Below are 22852 nucleotides of genomic sequence, written 5' to 3'. Positions count from 1 at the left end.
TTCGTGACCTATAAAAATCGCTCGACGCTATATCTATCTTGAGAAAGGATGTCTACACATCCGGCGTAGAATTCCGCGAACTGATCTGTATAGCTATAGAAAAGATCCTATCGGCATGGAAGCTTTTGCATAAGATTTGTAGAGATTGTTATCCGATAGTTATTGAGAAACTGTTTCAGCATAAGAATCGTCTCACCACAGAAATATAAAAGTATAAATTCCACGTGTCAAATGTAAAATATGGAAATACAAATAATAAATGCAAAAAAGAAAAGTTAAACAATATGAAAATTAATATTTATGCAGCTGGTTAATATTTTTATTAAATTGCATGAAAATGTAGTAGTTAGCATTTCAAGCGAGACGAAAATAAATGATAAACAATCCATTAAACTGAAACGCTGGAATTGCCCGTTAATATGTTCTAGGCTGGATACATACCCTGGCTGAGAGATTAAAAATATCAGTGGAAAACGTCACGCACACAGAGAGCTACATAACGGCATTATATTTTACTTGCAGTAGTCTGACTTCCGTAGGTTTCGGAAATGTTTCGGCAAATACGTTCTCGGAGAAATTCTTCTCTATTTGCACAATGTTAATTGGGGGTAAGTTTTATTTAATTTATCGATGAAAAATGAGAGTGATATGTTTTGCCTGTAAAATTTCCTACAGTATTATAATTTTCACATTTAACATAATTTCATTTATACTATTTAGTCGAGAATCATCTCTTTCCTGATATTGATAGGGATTTAACGTGAAATCGTTATGTTCCATGTACTCAATCGGAGCATTTTACACACATTGTAAGGTTTACATTTCAGCTCTTATGCACGCTGTGGTATTCGGCAACGTTACTGCGATTATTCAAAGAATGTACTCTCGAAGATCTCAATATCAAACAAAATTACGGGATCTCAAAGATTTTCTAATCTTACATCAAATCCCGGACGAGCTCAAGCAGCGAATGCAGGATTACTTTCAGACTATGTGGTCGTTAAACCACGGTATTGATGTGCACGAGGTAAAAGGATACCGTGCTTTGTTTTCTTTTTAATTAAAGCAATATTATAATATATACCGCTAAGTTCTGTTATATTAAAGCAACAAATGAAAAGAATAATGATAAAAATGATGCAAATTGCTACAATACTTGTCCATCATCGCAACACGTAATAATTCTTCTGCAGACCCTCAAACAATTTCCCGAGGAACTACGGGGAGATGTTTCAATGCACCTTCATCGAGAGATTTTAAGTTTACCGATATTCGAAGCCGCCTCACAGGGATGTCTAAAACTACTCTCGCTGCATATCAGAAATAACTTTTGCGCCCCCGGCGAATTTCTCATCCACAAAGGCGACGCGCTTTCGTACATCTATTATCTGTGTAACGGATCTATGGAAGTTGTGCAAAACAGCATGGTGGTCGCAATTTTAGGTAACAAACAAATAAAACGCAAATAAAACTCGGGTTTATGCGATTTATTTTTTTTAATAATTAATATCATTGCCAAATTATAGATAATGCTTAAGTCTGAAACGTTTTATATTGAGCACGTTAACTTGAGATCAGTTTGAGATTTGTTTAAATTAATACGCAACTCGATGTACGAAGTTATTAATTTATGAGCAGATCTCACCCCTGACTTCTTATTTTTTAAGGAAAGGGAGATTTAGTGGGCTGCGATATAAACGTTCATCTGCAACACGGGAATAATGGCGGAGGTACGACTGGATCTGGTTCAGTTGATATAGTAAAATCCAGCTGCGATGTCAAGGCGCTAACATATTGCGATTTGAAGTGCATACACATGCAGGGCTTAGTCGAAGTCCTTCGACTCTACCCCGAGTATCAACATGAGTTTGCGCACGATATACAACACGATCTTACGTACAACTTACGTGAAGGATACGAGGCGGAGGTAATTAACTTTACATATTCCCTTGAGAGAGAAAGAAAGAGAGAGTGACGAAAAGGGAGAGAGAGGTAGAATTACTAAGGTATAACAGATGTCATTTTAATTATTGAAGATATATTTAGAGAACCATTAAAAAGAGTTTAAATATTTTATAATTTATTGAAATATTTCAGACGATATTGATTTTCAATTTCAAATAGAATGTAATATGCTTTACTTATATATCTTACGTATATTTTGATGTATACAAGGAGTAAGAAAATATTACACATTTAATATCTATATTATAAGAAGAATTTTATTTAAGAATTTATATAAGATTTTAATATATGAGAATTTATATAAGAATTTATTATTATAAAAAGAAAATGATATGCGTATTATTATTCCACAAAAATCACTGAGCTAAACTCCGTTCAGGTGTGTTCAACAGCTTTCTTTGTCGCGTAAATTTTAGCAGGAGTCCGATGTAAATGGCCCGTCATTGACACTGCCCTCCATCAGCGAGGATGATGAGAACCTAGCCGAGGAGGGCGAGACTTCTCCCCTCTCGCCCCCAAATAAATCACCACTTCACGGCACTTCGAGCCCGCGACATGCCAAGTTCAGGTAAGTCCCTATATTGAAAAAGGGGGATCCTAAAATTGAAAAAAAAAATTCGGCAAAACGTCTCGTCACTGAACATCTTATAAAATATGGAAAGCTAAAAAGGGAAGATACGTTAAGTAAACGATGGCAAGATAAAAATTTCAACGGTATAAAAAGGTTGAGATAATGGATAGACCATGAGAGTGGAAAAAAAGTTAATCTAGTGGTTTAGGATTTTTTGCCTTTCCATTTTTCCCGGCTAAACTTTTTTTTCGCATCAACCTGCTCTTTCGAGAAAAATGAAAGCTTAAATATATTTAACTATTTTTATTTATCGAATATCTACAGCCAATATATTATTGCTCCCAGAAAAAGAACACTCCTTTTTTAATAGTGGTTTGAAGTATTTTATTAAGTAGCATTTAAGTGCAAGGTAAAGTCCGAGGTGTAAGAAAAATACCTCTGGTTGTAAGGCGAGCAATTTATCGGCACCCTTTTTCTGAAGAAAGAAATCCTCAATTGTAGAATAACATGATTTTCCGCTCGAGGAATTCAAGAATATCCCAAAGTCACGTTCGATTCGGCTTTGGACGGTGATATACCTAAATTGCGGGGTGTATAAACCACTTTTGGATTTCTTACTTTAGGATTCTCGCGTCGCAATTCCGATATCGTCCCGTTCTCGATATTTCAGATCAGATACCCGTGTAATGAGGAGTAAAGTTAACTTTGTTTGGAATATCAGGGAGGATTATAGAGAAGGGAGGCGAGCGGGAAGAGGAGTCTTGCTGCGAGGAGGTAGGGCAGCGCAAGTGATCGCGCAAGAATCCGTAGAGGAGCACATCCGAGGATCGGTTGAGCGACTCGATAATCAGTTTTCCACGCTACACCAGGACGTTGCGACGCTCAGTTGCGAGGTACTTTATACGGATCCTTCATTTCAATCCGGAGACTCGGAGACATTATGCAAAATTGTTTTGCACTTATTTAGCTACCGGTACTTGTCAGTCCTTCAAGACATCTTGGCTTTAAATAAGAGTCTACGAAGTCGTACGAGAAACGAATGAAATTTTAAGAGAAACTGATTCGGAGAAATTTATTTTGCAGAACTGAATTTTTAATTTCTATTTTCTTTTTCATTTGCATTCGGACAAATGCAAAACACCCGGATTATTCGAGGGAAGCTCGACCGTGAGATTAAAATGACGCGCGTTGTATCGACAGGTGCGCAACGCCATTCAAGCGTTGCAGATGCTCGCCTGCTCACCCCAGAGTAATCCGAATCTGCCGACCCCGGCGGCGAGCCGCGGCAGCGGTGTCCTCGCGAGGAGCTCGTCCCATCCCCCGGACGCCATTTGTTGGAATCCGCCGGCGAGATTGATCGACGCGTCGACGCAGACGAATTGGCCGGTCGATCTGTTCGAGACGTGGGTGCGCGCGAATCCCCGGAGGGCCCTAAAGGCCCTCGGCCTCGATCCGGACGTCGTTCTCAGGTTACAACCGCCGTCGCCCACGCCGTCGCCGTCTTCGCCTCCACCGCCGCCCTACGAACCCTTATCACCCTTGGCGGGCTCGCCGCAGCAATCGCCCTCGCAATCTCCGACTACAGGTAATTTTATCCCGAGCGCTATGCTTTCGTTAACGCGTTAGAGTTAGAGGTACTCGTACGTAAAAAAAAAAAAATGAAAGTCGCGAGGGATTGCCAGGAGCTTATTAAAACAACGACTTGATACAAACGGATGGATTCCATTCGAAAGAGGGACGGTCTCTTGGGTAGGCAAGATATACGCGCGCGTTGGAAAAATAATACTTCTTAGGGAATAAATGTATATTTTCCCCGGTGGATGAAATATCTCATATATTATGAAAGAAATACGGCTCATCATGGGAAGGATAACCACTCACACGATTTCACGAACATACGTTTCAACGTTTTCGCAATAGGGATATTTCTCCGAGGAGAAAATGCTCCCCTGTACGGAAAAAGTTTCTCTATTACGAGAAACACGTTCTATGAAGCAGAGATATCTCGCTTGCGGGGGCGGCTGCGTCCCTGTTCGTACATTTACACAAGGAGTAAAGGGTTACGCGATGGCGGACTTGAACTGCCGATGAGCTACTCTACAAAGGGGACACCTTTCACCTTACCGTCCTACACGGGATATTTACTTGTGCGCAAGTTATTCACATGTGTTTTCCCAGAGGGACATTTTCTCTTTTGGCAAAAATATCTCTACGCGAAAAATAATCACATATCATGACACGTCCGACAAGTTCATTTATTCACCGTACGATAAGTCAAGCTCACAATAATTGTCGCAATTTCAAATTCTGCGGTACATGCAGCAACGGTCGTTCACTTTGTCTCCTTGGTCGGCACAGACTCGGCACCGCTTTGCCGATAAGAATCGCCGGACGTCTTAAGATACTTTTGAACCGATTTCAGGAAATGACAGCTACGTTTTTGGAATTGCTCGCAACGCTCGGCACATTCCCCGATTATACAGGCCGCCGAATTCAGCCTGGGATCCCGACAACAAGCTGTGGCACCGCTTCAGCGCCGGCGACGCCGACAATGCGTCGCTGTACCAGGCGTTACGACGTCTTCCGGAGTCACGCTCATTGAAGTTCGATCCGTTCGATAGCTGAACTGGTTAATTCGCGAGCTCGCGTCCCGCTCGAAAAATTCGTTTCGACGTAAATGCGGAAGGAAGAAACGCCGGATTGAAGAATAAAACGCAAGTCTAGCAAATAAAATAGTTCTACAGTCTGGAAAATTTCAATTCGGAGGCTTGCGAGAGAGCTAGTACGAGAGCTAATCTGTCAACCGACAACGCGATAATTCCAAAGCAACAGGCTTGAGGCAATAATGTTTGATTGGCAGGTTAATCGCGACATCGTCAAACCGTTAGACATTTATCGGGATAAATATTCCGGCGCTTTAATGTTACGGACAGAACGGAATAATTTCTGATAAAATAAAACTGGAAACGTTCTGACAAAAGAAAATTGCTGGGGGCTATTGAGCGCGGTCTGCACTGGAAATGGATCAACGATGATATTTACGAGATTGATCAAAAAGTGGTAATTTCAAATCACGGCCGATAATGCACATGCATATTCAGCGGCACGTAATATTATCATAACGTAAACAAGCGCGTTGACGCGATACTAGATTACTCGTAAATTAACATTTACGTTTCCTTTCGCCGTTAACGTCAATTCGTGATCTCGTTGGTAATAATTTAACTCTTGAATGCATTCGGTTATTTTGATCACAAGACGAGATAAATTAAGACTGACGAAATATGCATATCAGAGCAAATATGCTTACAATATTCTGTTTAGGCAAAAGAAAGCAGGAAGTATTATATATAAAAATACTTTTTAAACCTTATCATGATATGAATACACATATATATCAATATCCGATTACGATATCATGTCCAGCGACATATGTATATAATTTATTAATATTATATATTAATATTATCATTTAATACGATTAAACCGGATGATGAATAGATAATATATTCCAATAAAAAGTATTTTTATTGTATTTTTAAACACAAATTTTTTCAAATACTTTTGCGATTTATAAACGTCTCATTACGTATAACGTAAGATTTTATTAAAGCGTCGTGCATTCAAGAGTTAAGCGATATTATACATATTGTCCTAGGCATTTCTCACTGCCAAACAGGATAATACCTGACTTTATACGCCTCTGCTTTTTTTCGTTCTCAAAGTAATATATTCGTCCTTTGAATAAAATAAACTCTCTCGCCTGTCGTATGTAATTCTAATTTAATGATTACAGTATGTACGTTGAAAACGTACGCTCTGAAATAATATTCGACTATCGAGAATTATATTTATCCTGCCGTCTCTGCAACCTGCGTAAGCAATTTCCAGAAAACCTATAAAAACCTACACCACCTATAAACCTATATGAAGCGTTTTCTACTTAATATAAAATAATATATAATTTTGTAGATAGTTGTACACGTAAATTTAATTCATGCTCATATAAGCGCGCAGCTTGAGGAGTATATTGGGTCTTCGCTATTACGTTAAGTTGCATGTCTCCGCTGAAAACAAGTCGAACGCTTCGCGCAGCTCCGTCACGCGAAGCAATTCCATGGGATATCACGAGGGTTACGAGCCGTTTATTCGAAAGTTAGGGTAGCAATAATGTGCACAACAAATTTCAATGTACACCGTCGACGTCCAATCTAGAGAGTATCCGTAGTATGTTCGTTAAGTAGACATATAAATTAAATATAATAACGCGTTATTTCGCGCGCAGAAGAGACGACCATGACGACGATTCGGAAGTGACGCGGCGACCCGTCTTTACTAGGCGTAAAATAACTTCGAGCCCACTTCGTCGGGGATGCGTGTCCATCGTAAGCTGTGTCACTGAGAATCTGTCTCATCTAGCTGTAAGTTACTTCTTAGATTAATTCAGACATGTATATAGGGAGAGCGACGTTGAAAATATGTGATAAGGCACGGCTTTGGCCATGCACGACTACGTTCGTTCGAGCACTTCCGCCGCTATTTGTGAAAAATTCGGCGTGCCGCAGGTGCTAAAAAGGCAAAAGGGTAAAAATGATTAAAGCTCAGTTCAATTGTTTCACAGACGCGCGATCTAACTATGGAAAAATATCTAAAAATCTAAATATCTGAATATGAATATATTCTTCCGGAAATGTATTCATTGGTTCCTGGTTTATCATGCGGCTATCGCGCGAAGAAAGGTTAATAATCGTGAGAAATTACAATCACTTTGAATTTTCGATTGGACACGTTGTCAACGTTGAGAGAGATATGAAATATTTTCACAAATATCGCTGGAAGGAGCTGTTTTATAAATATTTCATATATTTTGTTATACTATTTCTATGCTCCTCGCATTATAATTCAAGCTAGGTACATTATGACGTTATATCTAACACCCTTCATGACTTCTATCACTTTTTACACTCCTAAACAGGACTGCGAAGTAGCATGATCCTCTCCATGAATTCTATCGTAATAAGGTCAATAAGCACAAACAAGTAATAGAACAGTTTTCTTCCTAATTATCTACTCGAAGTCAAGAGGACCCTGTTTGAAATATCTTTAAGAGTATTTTTGACCAGCTGGTTGAGCGTACGAGAAAAGAGGCGTGTTACATCAACGCTCTGTTCCCGTTAATCCCTTACCGCGTAGTCATTTTTTCCGTCGCAAAAGGTTGCACTCACACAAAACAAGCGTGTTAACGATGTGTAAAAATAGATATTCTACTCTAAAATATTCTATTCCCTTTAAATGAGAAATATAGAATTTAATGTCTTTCATCGGCAATAATACACGAAGGATTCTATAGAGGTGGTAGATTGAAGTAGTTCCCCGCGCGGAATGGACGCAATAAAATCTCAAAAGATATATAAATTTTTATAAGCCACCGCGGCGGGGCTTTTATCGAACGCGTACACTCGGTGTATACTACGCTGCGCCGTAAGGGGTTAACCCAGAATTATTATGTATGTACATACATACGTAACTGCGCGTACAAAAGTAAGCCGCGAATTTACGTGTGAAGGCAACAGATTATCCGATTAATTCGAACTTTGCGCAGTCGTGTTTTCTCATTGTACATTTATCAACAGAACTAGTTAGGGAACTTCAACTGACGGCCTTAAAATAAAGATTTATTTTTTTCACAATGATAAATGTCTGGCAACAGGTGAACGTAGCGAAGCGGAGCGATCTCTAAAAATGATTTCGCCGCGCGAAACGGAAATAAAACAGGAAATATGAAAGAGGGACAGAGAGAGAGAGAGAGAGAACAGGTATTTCTTCTACGACGTTAATCCTTACAAAAATATATATCTGAACGTTTGTAAATATTTTTAAAACACTTGTACAATGTGCTTATAAGTGGCATTCTTTGTTCGACAAATGAGTTATGAATAATAATAAATGAAAAATAATTATAAGCAACTATGTGTGTGTGTGTGTGTGTGTGTATGTGAGAATACATTCTGTGAAGCGAAGTTTCTTTCCATCAAAAAGTTTCATCTTAAAATACAATTATATTTAATTGCAACTTGTAGAGAAAAGTGTATATATATTTTTTTTCTATAGAAAATGAAAGCTAGTCATGTTAAACTTTGCAACAGTTATCGCGGAGAGAGGGCACGAATCTGGAGCAAGTTAATTTAACAAAGCCAAGGGAAACCTCACACAGTCACGTAAAACTCGTGCGCGACCGCGTTCTCTCACTCGGAAACCGTAAACGGGCACTTCGGAAGGCGTCTACTCTATGATCCGCCGAGAATTTACCCTCTCGCGAGAGGCGAGAGAGCTGTTCGCGCAAGCCGTCGCGCAATCCTGGAGCGCGCGGATGCTGGATCCACCGACGCTGTGCCGCGCTCCAGCGACGGCGAATGAAGGTGCGACGGATCGTCTGCGGATCGTACGCGGGAGCAGAAAATAAACGCGTTACGGGGGGCTCGCGGCGGGCCATTTTTGGGATCCCCACCCCGGGGCGACGCGACAAGCGCGTCCTTCCGCCGCGCGCTTTTCGCCCGACGGCTTTTCCGTTCTCCGCTCAGATACTCGTCTCACGCTGCTCCGATCGCTCGGATTTTTGGTAAGTGCATTCATCGTCGTCGATAATCGCGCTTTTCCCGCAGTGAAAACGCTTTGCTTCGCTTCTCTCTCTTTATTTCTTTCTCTCTCTCTCTCTCTCTTTCTTTTTCTCTCTCTCTGTCTTCTACGCTTTACCCCGTGACAGCGCGATGCGGAACGAGTTCCCGTTGGCGAGTGGAAAACGGCGGAAGTGCCGAAGAAAGCATCGGATCGCCGACAGGATAAATCGGATACGACCGATAGTGCTGAATTAATCAACAGCACTTGACCTTCTAAGGGTCTTTAACTAGGATTTTAGCGACTTGCCGCGTCGGTATCTGTAGCGGTGATTGTAAGTAGTAATCTTTACGATGTAACCCTCCGGTGCGAAATGTTGATCGTCACAGTGAGATCAGTGAAAGGTACCGCGGGAGAAACGCGCTATGTTCATTAAAGTACGAGTGTTATTAGAATGTGCGAAAACGCGGAAGAGGAGGAAGTGCTCTAGGAAAGATTGCAATCAAAACAATTCAGTGCCGAGATAATTATTTAGTGCTCGAAATTGATCCGTTTTTTGTGTCGTTCGTCCGACCACTATTTAAAATAGTTATAACGTTGTGTTTCTAACGTTTCGACGACAAATCTAGCTTGCGTATCTGTCCGATCCGATTTATATTGTATTTTTTTATTTTTTATTGGACGACGGAGACGACGTTTAACTTCTTACAGGAGAGCTATATAATTCGCTTCACGAAGATGTCTTGGAGACTGGACAGCTTTGCGAGACTCTCTAACCGCTGCCAAATAATAACAGCTCTGCTAACGCTTCAGGAATTTGCTTTCGGGCTTAACATAAAACAATGCCGTAAGTAGCATTTGTAACTGTCAAATGCGTGCATGCGCTGATTCGTTACGTTATACACACTTTGTCGTAATATCCCTTTTTGCATGATAAAGCTATCGATTCGCTCGACCAAAAGTAAAAAAAATTACACGTGAAAAAAATATTTGCGCTTAAATCGTTGTAATTTTTTCAACGATAGACATAATAAATATGGTGTTGCGGACTTTGACATCAGATGATTGACACAAATGTGATCGATAGCTTCTCAGCAAGTTATTAATATCTCAGAGTCAGATGTTACAAGTTAAATAACATTTTAATCGATTTTACGATAATTTGTAAATTTCTTAAAATGAATCATCAAGTAACTTGATCCTTTTGTTCCTGATTGAAAGACGTACTTATTTTAAGCGGCGAGCAGATACTTAAGAGATAGCTTTATACATATATTGAAAATCAATATAACATATTGTTACATGCTATCTTCTTAACGGTATTTCTACTTTAATATGTTTCATATGTATTAGGCATTGCATTAAATCTGCTCTTCGCGATAATAAATTTGATTTTATATTGTATAACAATAACACAATATTACCTTTAATATATTCAAAAATTTACATAATAATATTCTCTTGTACAAATTGTGATTTCATTCTTTGGCATTGAATATTTTGCTATGTTAATTTTATCGCGCGTCAATTTTACCAACCATATTCCCACAAAAATGCACGAGAATTTTCTGTACGTAAAATAAAGTAGCTTGATATTCGCGGGCGTAAAATTCGCGCGAGGAGGCCGCGATCGCACGGAGGACCCGCCGAAGTTTTGTAAAATGCTATTAATACGCGTCGGTTAGATCGAATGTCGGTCGACGGTGGCGGCCAAGTAAAGCCCGTTCTTCTGGGTTACACTCGTTACGTTTTGGCCTCTTCTTGCGCCGCGCGCGGCGTCAGAGCTTTGCCGCCGTCGTTCCGCACATATTTATAGAATCGGGCTGTAGATGCTATTTCCGTAGACGCTCCGATGCGTGCTCCTCCTCGTGCTTACGCGTTGCGATCACCTACCGGAATTATGGCTTTGCAGAACGTCGGGCGCGATGGCCCGCAAGCCGTGCTTCGCGGCATGTATATTTTCGGAGTGCCGAAAATGCAGCCGCCCAAGCTCAAAAACGCGTACTCATCTCGCGTGAAAGCGCGAATCCGCGCGTCCTTTGTCAACGACGATGGAAATTTAAGCATGAACGTTCGTATTTTCAGCAAACTCGGTAATTTCGTTGGTACGGTCCGCGAAACAAAACCGCCACCATGGATGTCATCAAGAAGAAGATGCAAGCGATGAAGCTTGAGAAAGACAATGCTATGGACAAGGCCGACACCTGCGAAGGGCAGGCAAAAGATGCGAATATGCGCGCGGATAAGGTTCTCGAGGAAGTCCAGGATCTCACGAAAAAATTAGCTCAGGTTGAAGCCGATCTGGTAGCTAACAAGCAAGCTCTCGAGCGGGCTAACAAAGATCTCGAAGATCGCGAGAAATCTCTTACCAACGTAAGCTTTATATATATTTAATATATTATACCTATACAGGATATTCCAGAACTTGCGTCTGTAATTTTAATGACATATTCCTGAACTAAAAATAAGACATATTATGTGTCTTATATTATTATTATCATCATCATCATCATCATCCATCATCCATCATCATCATTATTATTATCATTATCATTATTATTATTATTATCATTATCATTATTATTATTAATATTATTATATCGTTATCTATATTTCATACTTTATGTTATGAACAAATGAAAAAAGCGATAGTGCACGTCCTGTGGAATATCCCATATATAAAATATATTCTGGTCTTCATATACATTCGCCTTCCAGACTGAATCCGAGGTTGCTGCCCTTAATCGTAAAGTCCAACTTATTGAGGAGGATCTCGAGCGTTCGGAGGAACGACTGAACACCGCGACCGCTAAGCTGGCCGAAGCTTCGCAGGCCGCCGACGAGTCCAGCCGGTAATTGTACAATTTAATTGACCCACACCCGTCCGTGTACCATATCACGAAATGTGATACAATTGCAGTATGTGCAAAGTATTGGAAAACCGTGCGCAACAGGACGAGGAGAGGATGGACCAACTGACGAACCAACTGAAGGAGGCCCGCCTGCTCGCGGAAGACGCTGACGGAAAGTCTGACGAAGTGTCGCGCAAGCTGGCCTTCGTTGAGGACGAGCTCGAAGTCGCGGAGGATCGCGTGAAATCCGGCGAAGCGTAAGTGCCAGATCATTTGGCTTAATGCCAAAACAAATAAATAAAACAAACTCCATCATATTTTTATAACTTCTCTGTTTCTTGCTTTAGCAAGATCATGGAGCTGGAAGAGGAGTTGAAGGTCGTCGGTAACAGCTTGAAATCTTTGGAAGTCTCTGAAGAAAAGGTATGCACGTGACTCTTAAGTATGAACAGTAAACATTATAATAATTAATAAAAATAGATTAAATAATTCAAAATTTATTTCAAATGTTAATCTTTATGTTCTAAGGTAATATTTATTTTTCAGGCCAATCAACGAGTCGAAGAATTCAAGCGCCAACTGAAGACTTTGACGGTCAAATTGAAGGAGGCCGAGGCCCGCGCCGACTTCGCCGAGAAGACCGTCAAGAAACTCCAGAAGGAGGTTGATAGGCTCGAAGGTGAGTGTTCCACATGTTTCATTTAAATATATATAAATATCAGTTCCTGTCACGAACGGTGTCACGGAAATAAAATTATCTTGCATTTCAGATGAATTGGGTCTCAATAAGGACAGATACAAGTCATTGGCCGACGAAATGGACTCGACGTTCGCCGAATTGGCAGGATATTAGATTACTTTATCTCGCTATGCTTTGTGCCTAATAATCTTCTTGTCGGGAAATCAACATTCTATGTTCTTTGCGAACCGTTACAGGGCTCGATGTCGAGTCGTTTGACAAAAAGGAGAGACCATGGTTGAAATTATGCCTCGAACATGACACACATACTACACTCACGTCCTTCGTAATTAATGTTGTTATTATAATGGAATTATCGACGTGACCAAGTCGTGATTAATTCTACTCTGTTACATTTATTGTACGAAAGATTAATGGACATTCAATAAACAGTAACATAAACACAATAAAAGGATATAAAAGCGCATTTCTGCTCCGAAATAAAAATATCAAACGATATTTTTATTGCGCGGATTTCCTTACTGCTTTGTACAATGGTATACAGTCAAAATGTCACATGTATTCACGATATCTCTGTGTAACTTCCTCATCATGCGAGAAAAAAATTAGTGCTTTTAGTTAATTAAAAACGATTAATTAAAAACCTTCGAATATTGCAAGTAAAAAATTGAGTTTGCTGTGAACAGGAATTTAATTCCCTTCATATTAGGCCATTAGGGAAACCATTTACCCCACCATTTAAAAATTAGAATATTGGATAAAATTTCACAGAAAAATTAGCTATTTAAGCTTTCAAATTGATAGACCTTCCATCTTGAACTAAGTAATCATCAAACAACTCGAGAGAGAAGAACCAACAAGTGGAAATATTTCCATATATCGCGTATTAATTTCTAAGAAAAAATTCTTAAATGTATTTTGATCTTTAAGTTTCAAGCCTTTCACAAGAATAGCATAATTTTCTCAGCACGAAAAAGAATCGTACTTAAAGCACGACAAGTAAATTATTTCAAACCTTTAAATATAGATTTTAAAAATATCTAAGTTTATGAATAAAATATTCGATTTTTAAGTTATAATCTCTTTGTAAGAATAAATATTTCTACCGGCCAATAATAATTTCGTAGGATTATAGGTGTTAAAAAGCATTCACACTTTATTCTCAAGACATTTATTATTTTTTAATATATTTAATAAATGTACATAGAACGTATATCATCAAATGAGATATAAGTCGAGCAGTTTTGTCTTGTACTATATCTCCAAAGTCATCGAGCATTTCTCATTCTACACGCTATTCCGTACACTATATACAGAAAATAAAGACTCGTGAGAAATGATACTTGTGCACCTATAAACTTTACATAACATTGATCTACAAATTCTTACAAAACCAATACAATGCAATACAATGATTTTAGCGACTATGCGTATGCAATTATAAATATTATGCTATAATGATTAGATCAAGTACTCAGACGTATTTCACATAATATTCCTATTAACGTACATCGCGTATCACCACTCGAACATGATCATAAAAAACCAATGTTCCATACATTCAACGTTAAATATTGTAGATAACGTTATATGATATTCAACTCACGATAACATATAAAGGATGATCTTTATATTAAATACAATTTGGAGCTTTAAAGGACTATATTTAATGCGAGATGGTAAAAAGATGATGCTAAGGATATGTAATCGCAAAGTAGAAAAAGATTGCGTAATCATATGCAGCAGTGTATTGTTATACACATCACGATAAAAACACGTACATTTTAATTCATAAGCACAAATCCTAAATATCCGTGTAAATGTTCCATAACATGACAGAGATTTTCAATTAGCACGAGCAAACTTGATTTAATATCGACATTCGTAAAAAATGCCTATCGCAAAGTTATAACAAAAAAAAATCGCTCTGAAAAAGGCATCTAAAAGGACTACGTTTAGCCTTATCGTTTTATCTCTTCTGGCCGATGTAAAAAATACCTTATTATTTGATTACCCGAAGAAAGCGCGTTAACATGCTATCATAAAGACTATATATATCGTGATTGACACATTCATCAAAATAAGTTCAAAAAATCTTTAACGCCGATTATGCGATAAAAATGGAGTTAAAGGAAGATAAGTTCGATAACAACGTATCGGTTAAATTAACCACGAATTGTGATTAAGCCGCGATACTTTGCAATAATCTTACAGTCATAAATATATGTGCGCTGAGCTAATTTACTAGCAGGCAATATGGCAAAAAACCGCATTCTCTTAATATCCAATTTATGAGTGCGATTCGCACATACAATTGGTTTTTACTTTAACGTCTCACGGTGTTATCCTTCACGTTGATAACATAAATATCGTTTTCAATTTCAAGCAAATTGTAAAATCTTCTGGGATATACATTTATAAGCGTCTCTTTGGGTGGAAACATAAAAAAAAAGAAATTAACTTTAGTTAAGTCTTCTCAAAATAAAAAAAGAAGTCTTTTACACATATTTATCGTCGAATAATGTAAGTAGCAATATAAATACGCGCGCGCGCGAGTGGATTGTTATGAATATTCTCATGAATATTCTCACGAACGCATAGAATTAGAAAATAAAACGTGTATTATTATAAGGAAGAAATTAAAAGATGTTAGATCCCGGAGGCGTTCGATGCGGCATTACTTGAAAAGACACTCTTTCATTTATTCGTGTTTTGTTACGACAATGCATGCAGAACGACATAACATTGAGTATTTCAATCGACATAGCATACGCAACATACATACACGTGATACACGCACACATATACACGCAGTATATACATTTAATTCGATAGACAACGGCATACTTTTCGAAATACAACTGCGTAAACGCGTGATATTTCACGCTCTTTGTTAACATTCTTATGAATAATATACACCACAAAAAAGAGGACTGTACATAGTGCCTTAATTTATGTAATATACACGTATTTTACTATTTCTTTATTTTTATATTATCAAAACATTAGACTGTTTGATGTATCAATTGCACGTAACATTATGACTGGTCTATGATACTGTACAACATTACATCACTGTACTATATATATACACACATTTTTCAACACCGCGAAAATTAGACAGATTAGCGTGAATTACGAAGTAAAAGAAGATAGCTTATGTGATGTCATAAGTACGCCAATCTTAATTAACACAAAATTCACTTTAATTAAAAAAGAAGAGCTAGCAAGGAGAGGTAGAAAGTGAATTTATACAGCATATCGATGAATTATATTACACTCACAGCGTTCTAAATTTTGGTACAGAATGTATATCAGATATATTACAATTGCGACTGATTTAAAAAAAAATTTAATAGTGATACACCCTATCAATATAATTGTGTAACTTAATAGTACAATCTGCAAGTCGAAAATATTACGTTGGGATAATTTCTTCTGAGAGAATTTCTTGAGAGAGAGTGCTTATGTGATATTTTATCACATTATATATCTTAACATCACACGAGTTATCTCATAACTCTTTCATTTCCTATACGTTAAATAATACATACATAAATACATTCGCTATATTAGATCATCCTAAATATGAATATTTCTGCTTTGCAATACGTTTAAATGTACATTTTCTCTTTTCAAAGCAAACAGTACATTACTAGATCATAATAAGCCAAGTATTTCTACGTTTAGCATAAACACATTAGTCTATAATATAATTATATAATTATTGTAATAACATAAGGTAATATTATATTATAAATGCTTATATTAAACACAGAAATACTAGGCTTATGATGATCTAGTAATACAGTGTTTAAGTATTTTAAAAAGAGGAGAAAATGTATATCTACACATCTATATTATAAAGCAATCATATCTCCTCCTTACAAACAGCTTTTCTTATGTTACTAAATCAGTGCTATATGTGACACATGTGCTATATAAAATCAACTTTGTTGTGTTCACATAATATAATAAATGCATCATGAAGATGATTTTGAATACCCCAAAAGAACATTGCGAATATTCTAAAAATAGCAAAGCGCTAAATATTTATACATGTTAGACTTTTCTATAATGTTCTATATCTCTTATATTGGATAAATTTTTATCTAACGCTGAGCTCTTTTTTATATGTTGTATCTTTGTACATATTGTATCTTTCATGTACGTACATATTGAATCTGTATTCTATATGTTGTATATTTATGTGTACTTAGATCTATGTTCATATGCTGCATCTTTTATATAGTCGGACATTTATACATATCTGGTAAATGTTTCACATTTCATATAAATAAAATTTTTATATCTGTTACATAGATATAATTTTTTTTTAAATTTTAGACAACAAAAACTATTAATGTTAAATATTAGATGTTCTGGATTTTACTATTTTTTTTTATATTCTGACGAAATTAAAAGCAAACAAATTTTTTCGGAAGCTTTAATGTTGAATAGAATCTATACTTTTAAATAAATTATTAGCGAGTTATAATGTAGACATAATTTATAATGGCAGAAGTTAGAAAAAAAAAGAAATCTGAGAAATAAAGAATGGTCGACCTAAATATGAACAAAAAAAAGAGATGCAAAAGATAAGCGAGGGTAAAGACAAGGAGAAGAAAGAGCAGTAAAAATCAAACAGAATCTATTAAACGTAGTATGAAGGCAAATTAGCGATAGATTCTGCTCGATTTCTACCAATCTATTTAGTTTGATCAATCTGCTGCCAATCTGTTTAGAATACATTTAGCAGATTTTATTCGATTTCTATCACTAATCTGCACTGGACTATGTTACAGATTCTACTTGACCTTTGCTATCGTATTTTCTTAGCAAAATTTGCCAAATTTGGTCAATATGCTAGCAATTGCTGACTTTTTTTTTACGAATTGTGAAAAAGAACTAAAAAAATATTTTATATTTTACATATTATACTTACTATCACATGAGTCTTCAACCTGCACAAATTACTGCAAATGGTGCATCTCTAATTTGCATAAGTTATTGCAACGATACGATTAAACTGAAAAACTGTACTCAAAAATTCTTCTGGGGTCTCATGTATTACTACTTTTTTTTATCATTAAAAAGTCCGCTGCAAGATCGTGTGACTTAATGTATGATCTTACAAGTACACTTGTATAAATTAATATGTCTCATGCCTTATATTATAGATGGTCACGATGCAGAGAAAAACTGTTGAAGACGTTGCACAGTTCTACGATCCAATGCACACAGATCAAAATCAAATGTCTTCTTAGTGATTTCGTACTGACCAGTTTCTGCAATTACTTGTACGACTCTTTGCAGCTCGTCGTTATCTTGTAATGTCATTATTTTTTGTTGCAAATCCTTCAGTTGCGATACATAATCCTCGGAAAACACCGGCGGCTCGTTGATCTCCGCATCTGTGCTATTTGTAGAGTCTGGGACCGCTTGTTCAGGATCAGCGTCCTTGTCGTTTAACACGTTGTCAGCCATATTGACAACATGACCGTCCTTCTCCTTCCTAAAGTCCTTCTTTGTCTCCTTTTCCGGATGATGAATGGAATCAACGTCCATCGCGACTGGAGATTGACTCGACGAAACCGGCTCCAAAGGTGGAGAAGTGGATTGGCCCCTGCTCTTGTCACGTTTCGCTGCGACTTCGTCGTCTTCCTTACTCTTCTTCCTTTTCCGATTTTCTCTCTCCTCGCCTCGGCTTCCTTTGGATTTGTCTCTTCTGCTACGGTCACTCTTCTCCTTCTTCATCTCCACCGATATACCAGGAGACAGTGGCTTTGCTGTTTCCGCTGGCATAGTGGATATCACGGCGTGCTCCGTGTCCTTTTTGGCGTTAAGCATAGATTTGCTTTCAGGTAACGAATCATCGTCTACCGAGGGTGCTGAATCGCTACTATCCCTTTCCGGGATCTCCGTCAAAAGGGACGACAATGGGTTTCCGACTAATGAAGACGTATTGTTCTGTTTTTCATTCTCATCCTTACTTCTATCACGCTTCTCTTTCTTCTCACGGTCCTTGCTGTCTCGTTTATCCTTTTTCTCTCTCTTTTTATGTTTATGCTTCGGCCGATCCTTATCATATTTGCCGTCCTTTACTTTCTCAGACTTCTCGCTCTTCTCTGACTTCTCTTTCACCGCTTTGTCATCCTTCACTTTATCATTTTCTTTCCCAGGTTTCGGAGATTTTCTGTCTTTTGATTTGTACTCTTGAAGCTTCTCCTTGTCTGATTTCTCTGCTTTATCGGTTTTCTCCAGTTTTTTCTCGATTATCTTTGCGACATCTTTAACATTAGCTTTTTCTGATTCTTTATATTTATCCTTCCTCTCTTTGTCCCTGTCGTCCTTGTGTTTCTTCTTGTCTTTCTTCTTTTCAGATTTTGAAGAATCTACGTCACTTTTCGAGTTATTTTTCACCTTCTCCTTTTCTTTGCTATCTTTCTCCTTTTCCAATTGTGCAATTTTTTTTGCTTCTTTTTCCTTTGATTTAGGAGATACAGGTCGTTTTGTAGAGGGCAATGGACTTAACGGCTTCTTTGTAACGACAGGTGACGCTGGTCTCTTGCTCCCAGGACTCAAATGACTTTTATTTCCAGGACTAGGGGGTCTCTTAGATTTCTCTTTACTCCTGAGTTGATCCTTAGTACTATCTCTAACCTTTTTATCTTTCTTCTCGTCTATTTTGTCTTTCTTACTATCTTTATGAGGACTTTCCTTCAATTTAATTGCTGCTTTATCCGCTTTGTCAGATTTTTCGGCAACAGCTATAGGTTTAGGAACTAAATTTTTATCAGACTGACTCGTCTTTTTGCTATCCGGTGATATCTTCACGGACGCTGTCTTTATGGGAGTGCCAAATAGCTCATGAAACGAATTAGAAGTCTTAGACTCGGTGACGCGATGTTTCTTGCTTTCGCTGCCATTTAATTTCGGCTTGCCAACCATCGTGGATGCTTTTGTATCACTTTTCTCTAGTGAACTGTCTCTACTGGCTACTACAACCTAAAATTATAAAATCAGAAAAATTACTGTACCAATTCGTTGCTTAATGTAATGACACTTACTACATATTACATTTCTGTATGATACAAGCGCAATAATCTACAAAGATTCGTATAAAAAATTATACTTACAGCTCCGCCTTTCAATAGCTTCTTCTTGAAGTCATCAGAAGGATTAGTGAATACTTCTACGTGACGTATGGCCTTGTTAATAGGCGGGCCGCTCTGCTGTAGATGCAGATCGTACAATATTTGAAACTTCTTGATGTCAGGCTCTTTATTTCTCAGGTAAATGTCGATCGGTATTAGAAAGCCCGCGTAGCCGGATTCTTTCACTATGAATGGTGGCTCTTTGAACACCCTCTTAGGATTCCGGAACGTGTCGTGTAAAGTGAACACCACTGAAAAATATAAAAATAAAAACCATCTTTATTGAAAGAACGTTGAAAGAAAATAACTTTGCCATATTGATAACGTAAGTATTGTAAGATACGAGGTGCCATAGTTTATCAAGGATTTCGAGGGGGATGTAAACAAAAGAGAAAAAAAAAACAGAATGGAGAGAACACGGGTACGTAAACACGTTCCTGGGGACCTCAATGATAGAAACACAAGGGAGTAACAGCGCAAAGGAAAGCCGTACCTTTCTCGATGTAATGATGTATGTCCGCGTTGTCCACTCCTCGTAGGAACACCTCCCAATCGTGAGTGTACCCCTCAGGAGTGGTGCGCACACGTAACATCGACGTGTGCCCGCATTCCAGGGTGATGCGCACCGCCGTCACCGCCGTCACCGTCGACACCGCCATCCTCTGTCCTCAAACGACTCCCTACGCCGTTCCGCAAAAGAAAGTACCAAGGGGGCGGGGGGGGGGAGGAGGGGCAGGCTCTGAGTTACCACGGGCGAACGCCGAGTGCCGGGTTACATCTTCAATCGTCCTCGTGGAAGCCGCCGCGGAACGGAAGTCGCCGGAAGAACCCCGGGTGGTCGCTGGCAAAAGCTGGCTCTAGAATCGGCGCGTGCGGACGGGTGGCATCGCGGGAACGAGTGCGGCACGTGGTAGTAGGTGCGAGCGCGTGTGACAACGCACGTTTCCCGATCATGAAGGCACGCGGATCGCGGGTGCGCGTGTACTCAACGACACCACGGGCACCGCGCGCGGCCGCGCGCTCCGGTACCCCCTGTATGAAAACGCACGCCGCCGCCGCCGCCGTCGTCGCCGCTGCCGCGGGCGAGCGACGTTGAATCGCGCACGTGACTCACCGAAGGATACGCCGCGCGGCGTACGTCGCTCCGAATCGCCGGTTCCCTCGCGCCCGAGGGTCGAAAGTCGATTATCAACAGGTAAGACGTGCGCAAGCGGGGCCCGTCGGCATCGTAGACGATCCTCGTCCTCCCGTATGATCCGTGTAAACCTTGTGCCCTCCCCGCTCACCCTTCGTCCGTATGTTCGAGAAAAATTGAAACCGCCATCTGTCGGTGCGCCGAACGTCCCGTCTGCATGAATCCGCGCGCGAGGTCGACCCAGGTCGACCGATCGGATTGGACGGGCCGCTTGGTGACGAAACGCTCGTGGGGGCAACTAGAAAGGAGATTGGAGAATCGTCCATTGGAGTATTGGACTTGTATTGGACGTCGATCGCATGGCGTTATTGGCGTTTTAAAGCTCATTAAAGAGGTGTTTACAGTTTACGATCTTTCTCAATTGCGCAGATCTGTATATATGCGAGAACAGAGGCGTAGCGAGAGGTTTGTTTTGGTTCCCTCGCGCGATTGCTTCTTCTCTTTTTCTAATCACATAGAATAATCAACGGGATACTTGATACAGTTTTAGCCAACAGCAGAAATGTTATCCGCAATTGTGAAGGAGCACCAGAGCAAGCAAGCTGCGAGGAAAGAAAGGCAAGGTGAGACGTGTAAATTATCTAATCATATGCCCAATGTCTATTTCTATTAATGTAAATTAACTTCAATCTCGGTTTAACTTATTTTTTTATCTTATTGTAATTCTAGAATTAGAAAGAGATAAAAAGCGAGTTAGACCAAGATTATATAGTTAATCTACATTAGTAGAAATGGACATGAGATGGTTACAATGATCTTTAAAATGAAACTGTGAACTGATTTAATAGAGCAAAAGCGGAAAGATGCCGTTCAGGCTGCGAGCAACTTGACACAGGCCCTCGTTGATCACTTGAATGTTGGGTAAGTAAAACTTGTGTCCGTGATTTAATTATAATTCATACGCATGTGCATATATACACTGTAAAAATCAGACTAAGATATTGTTAATATCATTGTCACAGTGTGGCTCAAGCGTACCTGAATCAGAAGAAACTAGACGCAGAAGCGAAGCAGCTGCAGCACAGCGCGACCAATTTTGCCAAGCAAACGCAGTTGTGGTTGAATTTGGTGGAGTCCTTCTCAAGCTCCTTAAAAGAGATCGGAGACGCGGAAAATTGGGCGCGCAGCATAGAGGGAGACATGAGAACGATAGCGACCGCTTTGGAATATTCGTACAAAGGTAAATATTCGTACATAGTATAAGATCTAATAATGTCATGCATAACTGTATCTTTGTGTAAACAAAATGTGTGTAATATACTGCGTATTATTTTCAGCCACGCAAGAGAATCAAAGTGTCGGTAATGTTTGAGGACCATCGAGGTGTAGAACGTTGTTTCATCTTGTGAGCATAATCTGGTCGTCGTCGTGAGCAACGTGAAAATTTCTTCTAATGATTTCGTGACGTGAAAGAGTCGATGTTAAAATATAGAGTTAATGCAATATTTGAGTTCAAGGAAAACAGCTTTTGTACATAATTTTCATAGAGTTAAATGTATGACTTAACAACTTGTTTTAATTAAAAAGAAATATTGAACTGTTAGTAAAAGATACACACATGTTTGGTTCGAAATACATCTTTATCCCTTTCATTTTATTACTCGTGTATCCCATATAATAAATGACTATTTTTATAAGATCAGATGTTTGTTAATTCTCATAATTTTTCGTTTAATATGATAGACCCATAAGAAAAGATCCCTTTATTTTATGGCAAACTAGAAACAGAAGATAGTTTATCTAATAATTTTTATATTGGGTATTTTAAAGATTCATTCATGTAGGATTATATTTATA

General features: G+C 38.7%; 4 protein-coding genes across 10 annotated transcripts in view; 3 read left to right on the top strand and 1 right to left on the bottom strand.

The window, feature by feature from the left end:
* Positions 1 to 8609, top strand: part of Elk (Eag-like K[+] channel) — a 32668-nt gene extending 24059 nt beyond the window's left edge. For 3 of the 5 annotated variants that reach the window (XM_071699310.1, XM_071699312.1, XM_071699309.1), the window contains exons 9-16: positions 429 to 608; positions 828 to 1027; positions 1194 to 1443; positions 1668 to 1927; positions 2382 to 2533; positions 3207 to 3429; positions 3737 to 4121; positions 4959 to 8609. In XM_071699310.1, the coding sequence (XP_071555411.1) occupies positions 429 to 608; positions 828 to 1027; positions 1194 to 1443; positions 1668 to 1927; positions 2382 to 2533; positions 3207 to 3429; positions 3737 to 4121; positions 4959 to 5161 (1853 nt within the window). In that variant the 3' untranslated portion in view covers positions 5162 to 8609. The remainder of the gene's footprint in view (positions 1 to 428; positions 609 to 827; positions 1028 to 1193; positions 1444 to 1667; positions 1928 to 2381; positions 2534 to 3206; positions 3430 to 3736; positions 4122 to 4958) is intronic. The other 2 variants (XM_071699311.1, XM_071699313.1) reach the window with 2 other exon arrangements.
* Positions 8610 to 8997: 388 nt separating this feature from the next.
* Tm2 (tropomyosin 2) lies at positions 8998 to 13201 on the top strand. The gene is made up of 7 exons (XM_071699317.1): positions 8998 to 9155; positions 11237 to 11524; positions 11870 to 12003; positions 12072 to 12260; positions 12351 to 12426; positions 12550 to 12682; positions 12774 to 13201. The coding sequence occupies exons 2-7, from the start codon at positions 11285 to 11287 to the stop codon at positions 12854 to 12856; spliced, it is 855 nt and encodes a 284-aa protein (XP_071555418.1). The 5' UTR covers positions 8998 to 9155; positions 11237 to 11284; the 3' UTR covers positions 12857 to 13201.
* A 657-nt stretch (positions 13202 to 13858) lies between these two features.
* Positions 13859 to 21157, bottom strand: Ear (ENL/AF9-related super elongation complex transcription factor). Its single transcript, XM_071699316.1, has 3 exons — positions 20354 to 21157; positions 19843 to 20111; positions 13859 to 19711 (listed from the first exon to the last, which is right to left on the bottom strand). The coding sequence occupies exons 1-3, from the start codon at positions 20517 to 20519 to the stop codon at positions 17888 to 17890; spliced, it is 2259 nt and encodes a 752-aa protein (XP_071555417.1). The 5' UTR covers positions 20520 to 21157; the 3' UTR covers positions 13859 to 17887.
* Positions 21158 to 21303: 146 nt separating this feature from the next.
* On the top strand, positions 21304 to 22697 carry Blos1 (biogenesis of lysosome-related organelles complex 1 subunit 1). 3 transcript variants are annotated; one of them, XM_071699319.1, is made up of 5 exons: positions 21304 to 21460; positions 21540 to 21618; positions 21844 to 21916; positions 22018 to 22235; positions 22333 to 22697. In XM_071699319.1, exons 2-5 carry the CDS (start codon positions 21558 to 21560, stop codon positions 22365 to 22367), a joined length of 387 nt encoding a protein of 128 aa, XP_071555420.1. In that variant the 5' UTR covers positions 21304 to 21460; positions 21540 to 21557; the 3' UTR covers positions 22368 to 22697. The 3 variants fall into 3 exon arrangements, with proteins under 3 accessions (XP_071555420.1, XP_071555421.1, XP_071555419.1); XM_071699320.1 differs by having other exon boundaries at positions 21371 to 21389; XM_071699318.1 differs by having other exon boundaries at positions 21403 to 21618.
* Positions 22698 to 22852: the final 155 nt, after the last annotated feature.

This window comes from Temnothorax nylanderi, unplaced genomic scaffold (genome assembly GCF_030848795.1).
Source record: "Temnothorax nylanderi isolate EJ_2023f unplaced genomic scaffold, tnyl_v1.0 TNYL_tig0018_pilon, whole genome shotgun sequence".
Classification (NCBI taxonomy): Eukaryota; Metazoa; Arthropoda; class Insecta; order Hymenoptera; family Formicidae; genus Temnothorax; species Temnothorax nylanderi.
Note: the sequence above shows the minus strand (reverse complement) of the source record. Positions and strands in the feature narration are given on the sequence as shown.

Coding starts and splice junctions, on each gene's coding strand:
- Blos1 (XM_071699319.1), top strand. CDS start 21,558: ATGTTATCCGCAATTGTGAAGGAGCACCAGAGCAAGCAAGCTGCGAGG. Junction 21,917..22,017: donor GTTGATCACTTGAATGTTGG/GTAAGTAAAACT, acceptor TCATTGTCACAG/TGTGGCTCAAGCGTACCTGA. Junction 22,236..22,332: donor TTTGGAATATTCGTACAAAG/GTAAATATTCGT, acceptor TATTATTTTCAG/CCACGCAAGAGAATCAAAGT.
- Ear (XM_071699316.1), bottom strand. CDS start 20,519: ATGGCGGTGTCGACGGTGACGGCGGTGACGGCGGTGCGCATCACCCTG. Junction 20,112..20,353: donor ACATCATTACATCGAGAAAG/GTACGGCTTTCC, acceptor TATATTTTTCAG/TGGTGTTCACTTTACACGAC. Junction 19,712..19,842: donor AGCTATTGAAAGGCGGAGCT/GTAAGTATAATT, acceptor TTATAATTTTAG/GTTGTAGTAGCCAGTAGAGA.
- Tm2 (XM_071699317.1), top strand. CDS start 11,285: ATGGATGTCATCAAGAAGAAGATGCAAGCGATGAAGCTTGAGAAAGAC. Junction 12,004..12,071: donor GCCGCCGACGAGTCCAGCCG/GTAATTGTACAA, acceptor ATACAATTGCAG/TATGTGCAAAGTATTGGAAA. Junction 12,427..12,549: donor TGGAAGTCTCTGAAGAAAAG/GTATGCACGTGA, acceptor TTTATTTTTCAG/GCCAATCAACGAGTCGAAGA.